Source organism: Myzus persicae, unplaced genomic scaffold (genome assembly GCF_001856785.1).
Source record: "Myzus persicae strain clone G006 unplaced genomic scaffold, MPER_G0061.0, whole genome shotgun sequence".
In the NCBI taxonomy this organism is placed as follows: Eukaryota; Metazoa; Arthropoda; class Insecta; order Hemiptera; family Aphididae; genus Myzus; species Myzus persicae.
Genome location: NW_019102476.1, coordinates 361,516 through 367,933, shown reverse-complemented (window position 1 = coordinate 367,933; position 6,418 = coordinate 361,516). Strand labels below are relative to the sequence as shown.

The window sequence follows — 6,418 nt, the reverse complement described above, 5'->3', positions numbered from 1 at the left end:
GCCGGCGGGAAATAATAATTTAAAAGTTGTTTGCGGTGCAAACATATACCCCCCCTTTGAAAGGATCGGCCTTTCAAATTGATATTTCCAGTGTCAATAATAATGTGATTGCGACATGAGTACAAATGAACATAATATGGTTAACAATGAACATCAACAATATTTCTGATATGAATATGAATAATATAAAAGTAACAAAAAATAAATAAACAAAATATTTTACAAATTTGAAATATAGCCAATAGGCTTTACACTTTAAAAGGTTCGACGTCTTCGTCAGCTGATGTGGGTAGTAGAGCCAGTTTCACCACTGGACGTTTGAGTTCCACACCAGAGGAATTAAGCACGGTAACAGCTCTAACAATTTGGTCTAGTCCAGGATGCACCTTTACTACACGTACCAAATTCCAGTGAATTGGAGGTAGCAAATCATCCTTTAAGATTGCTAGATCTCCAACTTGGAAGTTCTTGGTTGGTTTGGTCCATTTTCCTCGTTTTTGGATTTGCGGCAAATATTCAGTAGACCAACGCTTCCAAAAATGTTGCATTTGAGCCTGCATTAGTTTAAAACGTTTCAATCTGTTGTGAGGGACTGTTGACAGATCCAACTCAGGTGGAAGCATCAAAGGTCCTCCAACAAGGAAATGGCCCGGAGTAAGGGCAGTGAAATCTGATGGTGAAGTGGATAATGGTGTCAACGGGCGGGAATTTAAGACAGCCTCAATTTGACACAGGAGGGTTGTAGTCTCATCGTACGTCATGCTGACTCCTTTGGAAATGCAGTACAAATGCTTTTTTGCAGACTTCACAGCTGATTCCCAAAGTCCGCCAAAGTGAGGGGAGGAAGGCGGAATGAACTGCCAAGTAATACTTCGAGCGGAGAGGAATTCGTGAGTTTTGTTATTACGGTTAAATTCACGAAACTTACTTAACAACTCACGATTCGCACCCACAAAATTTGTCCCATTATCACTGAACAACCGTGCGCACTGGCCACGCCTAGACATAAATCTGGTCAATGTCGCAAGGAAGTCCTCTGAAGACAGTGAAGAAACGAGCTCCAAGTGTACAGCCCGGGTCACTAGACATACAAAAACACAAACATATCCTTTGGTAGGTGCTATTCTACGTAAACCACTCCGTATGGTAAATGGACCACAATAATCCACCCCAACCCGAGAGAATGGTCTTTCGACTGTAACGCGTTCTCGTGGGAGAGGTGCCATGAATGGTGGAATGAACTTTGGTCGTGAACGGAAACACTGAATGCAGTTGGATACTGTGTGCTTTGCGATTATTCTGCCTCGGATGGGCCAATATTCGTTATTAATATGGGCTAGCAACGCTTGAGGTCCTACGTGCAATAGTCTGCGGTGTTCATATTCGAAAATCAATTTTGTGATTGTACCCTTTGAAGGAAGGACTATTGGGTACTTTTTGGAATCAGCAATGGGGGCATTGGCAAGGCGACCACCTACCCGAATTAAGCCAAATTTGTCAAGAAATGGATTCAGCTGCTTCAGACAGCTTCGATGCAGAACTAATTTATTGGCCGTGAGTGCAGCTATCTCATCAGGAAAATTATCTGACTGAGCTTTTGAGAGCCAAAAATATCTTGATGACTGTATCTCATGAACTGAAATAAATCCAACCATTCTTTCGTTTGCCGGTTGATTCTTTTTCTTGGAATTGAACTTGCAATTGAAAATGAACCTTTTTACTAACGCTGTTATGCGCAATAGCTTCATCCAATTAGAATATGACTCTGAGATCCAACTTGTTACAGGCGGAATTGTGGTTAGTACTAGTTTAACTGGTCTGAGTTCGGGAAGCTCACTGATTAGACTTGGAGTAATAGGCCATGATGTACTTTCTTGACTTAACCATTCAGGTCCATGCCACCATAGTTTTGAGTGTGAAATTGAGCTAGCGTCTACACCTCTTGTGATGAGATCAGCAGGGTTATCTGAAGTGGGTACATAAAACCATTGGTGGGGCTTAGTTAAATCATGAATACGAGCCAAACGGTTTGAAACATACACTTGGAAAAGACTGTTACTGCATATCCATGAAATGACAATAGTAGAATCCGACCAAAGATATATATTTGAAGGCGATACAGTTATATTTAACAAATTCAATTCCACTAATACATCAGATAAAGACTCAGCCAGTAGTAATGCTCCAGATAGCTCCAGCCTCGGGATTGTTGATGCTTGAATAGGCGCCACTCTGGATTTAGAGGTGAATAAGCTGATATTGACATTACCTGTAGTAGAGATAGACTTAATATAAATGCAACAACCAAATGCCTCTTGGGAGGCATCGCAAAATCCATGAATTTCTAATCGGGTATGTTCAACTGGTACTGCCCTTCTGGGTATTTTCAATTGTTTCAGAGACTGTAACCCAACATAAAATTTTGCCCATCTAGCTTGCAAATCTTTGGATAGAATGTCATCCCAGCCTAATTTAAAAGTCCATAGCTGCTGTAAAAATATTTTGCCTACTATAAGCACTGGAGTGATTAGGCCAATAGGATCATAAATACTATTTATGTCAGATAATAGACTTCGTTTGGTCATGAATGCTGGTGGAGACCAATCTTTCACAGAAAAATGAAACGTGTCAGTGATTGGTTGCCATAATAAACCGAGTGCACTAATCGTGTCTTGCTCATTCAGATTGACCATGAAATTGGGTTCATCTGCTGCATCAGGTAAACGATTCATAAGTGATTGCGAGCTAGAACACCATTTTCGCAAAGGAAATCCCACATCGTTTAGGGCTAGCTGAATCTGGTTATGTATTTCAAAACACTCCTCTTCCGTTTTGCCACCACTTAGGAGGTCATCGACATAAAAATCTTGGGAGATGATGCGCTTCATTAAACTGTTGTTGGTGTCCAACGAAACCTGATGAAGGCATCGAGTTGCTAAATAAGATGCTGATTTAGTACCATATGTAACGGTGGTCAATTTATATTCCTGCAATGATTCTTCAGGACTGGAAAGATAAATTATTCTTTGCAAATTGCAATCCTCAGGAGATACTAGAATTTGCCGGTACATTTTTGCTACGTCGGCTGTTATGGCTATATTATGAATTCGGAATCGCCAAAGAATTTTTACTAAGTCAGGCTGTACCTTGGGTCCTTTGATAAGAATGTCATTCAATGACAGACCAGATGAGGCAGTGGCAGAACCGTCAAACACTACACGAACCTTGGTCGTAGAACTGTCCGACTTAAAAACAGCGTGATGTGGCAGGTAATATGTTGGTCCTTTAAAGTCTAGGTCAGCCAATACCATGTGACCCAAGTCCATGTATTCATTCATGAAAGCCGTGTAACTTTCAGCTAATGCTGAGTCTTTTATCAACCGCTTCTCCAGGTTTAGGAATCTTCTTGTTGCCATCGCTCGGGAATCACCAAGGCAGGAGGGGTCCTGATTCAATGGCAGTTTCACTATAAATCTTCCCATGGCATTTTGAGTATATGTAGACATGAATATGGTTTCTGCTTTGATTTCTTCACTCCTTTTATTAACAGTATTGGAAGTGTACAATGAAAGGGCAGAATCACTATGAACGGTGAGTGATGAAATATTATTACATGAAAGAATGGGGAGCTTTCCCGCAACTATCCAACCAAAATCTGTTTGATACAGCGCCGAGTGCTTGGACAATGGCCATCTACCAGATCCAAGAATGCTAAAAAATATATCAGCACCTAATAGGACCTCTATAGGGCCCGGAATGTCAAATTGAGGGTCAGCTAAATGTGCCTTTAGGTGATCAGGAATACCTAAGAAACTTCGGTTCACTTAAGTTGATGGCAATGAAGGCACAATGATTGGTAGTGCATGCAGAGTGACATTAAAATTATGAGTACCATGGCAAGAAGATATAATAGTTTGAGAATGGTACTGTGCTGATGAAGACATGGAGCTCACACCAATGATGTTGAAATCATTTTTGAATAGGTTTAATCTTAGCCTATTAGCAAACCTTTGATCAATAAAATTTAATTGAGATCCGGAATCCAACACTGCGCGGCATTTGTATTGTTGACCATACTGATTGCGTATGTAAATGACCGCTGTGGCTAACATTACCACATCTGCTGGGCTTGGCTGAGTAACTTGAGCAACAGGATTAGTAAATAATACAGTATGAGTGGTTTGATCAGTGTGTTGTTCATTATCAGCTGGCTTGGAATCTGCAATGACAACACTATCATCATGTATTTTGGAATTATGGCGTAGTCCACATTTTGGACAGCTAGGAAAGTAACAAGATTCAACTTTGTGACCGGCATTTAAACAATTGTAGCAGAGCATAAGGCTTGTGATTGTTTTTCGTCTTTCTGGGATGGTCATTTTGTTGAACTGGTCGCATGAATATAGCTTGTGAGTTGCAGAACAAAGTGGACATTTTGATCCTTTAGACCGTGTAAAGAATGCCTTGTTATTATGCGCAGCAGGTTTTGCCTTTGCTGGTTTGTCAATTGCGTTTGAGATGATACCCGCTTCATATGCAGCAACCCGTTTGGAAAGAAATGATTCAATACTTGCATACGTTGGAAGTTCTTTAGTGTCCTGTCTGAGTTGCCATTCACCGGCAGTTGTTGCATCTAGTTGTCCACATATAAGAGTTACCAACCATGCATCCCATGACTGCACTGGCTGCCCCAAAGCCTTAAGTGCACGGACATGAGATGACACATGGTGATGCAATACTCTGAGATCTGCAGCTGAAGCAGTGTTGGCTTTAGGAGAATGAAGTAAGGCGCGAATATGTGATTGTATGGTAAGACCTTTATTTTCATACTGGCGTACTAACTCATCATAGGCTACTTGGTAGTTTTCCGCAGTGATTGAAAAGTTTTTGATTATATCCGCGGCTGGACCTGACACACTAGTCTTTAAATAATTCAAGCGCTGAACATCGTTTAATGCCGTGTTGTTGTGGAAGAGCGCATTGAATGTGTCAAAGAACGAAGACCAATCCTCAAGATTCCCCTTGAACATTGGAGGTTGAATTGTGGGTAACCTCAATGCTTCTCCAGTGGATGAATGTGAAACATTGGAAGAGTCTGTCGGGCTGTGTTTGGCAATCAGATCTTCCATATCAGCTCTAAGAGTATTATGATCATCCTCAAATTGAAGATGTAATGATTCTTCTTCTTGACCAAGGTTTAACTCGACAATTGCTGTTTGAACTTCATCAAAGGACATACCATAATCTATAAGCTTAGTCAGCCTAGTCTGCACTTGACGTATGGATTTTGTTTTGGGATCAAAATCTCTGATGTAATTACGGATGACTTCCACGGATGCTTTAATTGTAGTTCGTTTTTTTATGAGCTTACGCAACTCCTCTGGTGTGTCTTTGGTCATGTTGATAGGCAGAATTTGATGAACAATAAAAAATATAAATACAACCAAATGAAAGCAATGTTACCAGTTATGATATCATGCTACTGAGCAAAGAAAATACAAATGAAACAGAGTAACTTTCGATATTAGTTTAGATCACGTCGAGGTCACCAAATGTTGTCGCGTATGGCGCTTGACAAACGATATGCCAGGTACACCCCACGACTATGAAATGAAAAACCGTCCCTTGGTTTCTTTTATAAGTTACTATAGATTTATTTTGTATTTGTAAATATTCAAAAAGGTATTTTCTTTGGTAACAATGATATCATTTGTACAAAAATGCTTGATTAGCAGTATATAATGACAATAATATAATATAAATGTGCTTGATTAGCAATATAATTACAATGATATAATATAAATATGCTTGATTAGCAATATAATAATAATGGTATAATATAAATATGCTTGATTAGCAATATAATTACAATAATATAATATAAATGTGCTTGATTAGCAATATAATAATAATGGTATAATATAAATATGCTTGATTAGCAATATAATTACAATAATATAATATAAATGTGCTTGATTAGCAATATAATAATAATGGTATAATATAAATATGCTTGATTAGCAATATAATTACAATAATATAATATAAATGTGCTTGATTAGCAATATAATAATAATGGTATAATATAAATATGCTTGATTAGCAATATAATTACAATAATATAATATAAATGTGCTTGATTAGCAATATAATAATAATGGTATAATATAAATATGCTTGATTAGCAATATAATTACAATAATATAATATAAATGTGCTTGATTAGCAATATAATAATAATGGTATAATATAAATATGCTTGATTAGCAATATAATTACAATAATATAATATAAATGTGCTTGATTAGCAATATAATAATAATGGTATAATATAAATATGCTTGATTAGCAATATAATTACAATAATATAATATAAATGTGCTTGATTAGCAATATAATAATAATGGTATAATATAAA

The 6,418-nt window shown here is 37.8% G+C and overlaps 1 protein-coding gene across 1 annotated transcript; it reads right to left on the bottom strand.

Annotated features, from left to right (window-relative positions):
* Positions 1-248: 248 nt before the first annotated feature.
* On the bottom strand, positions 249-5,399 carry LOC111032244. The gene is made up of 2 exons (XM_022312516.1): positions 3,893-5,399; positions 249-3,805 (listed from the first exon to the last, which is right to left on the bottom strand). The coding sequence occupies exons 1-2, from the start codon at positions 5,397-5,399 to the stop codon at positions 249-251; spliced, it is 5,064 nt and encodes a 1,687-aa protein (XP_022168208.1).
* Between the last annotated feature and the right edge of the window lie 1,019 nt (positions 5,400-6,418).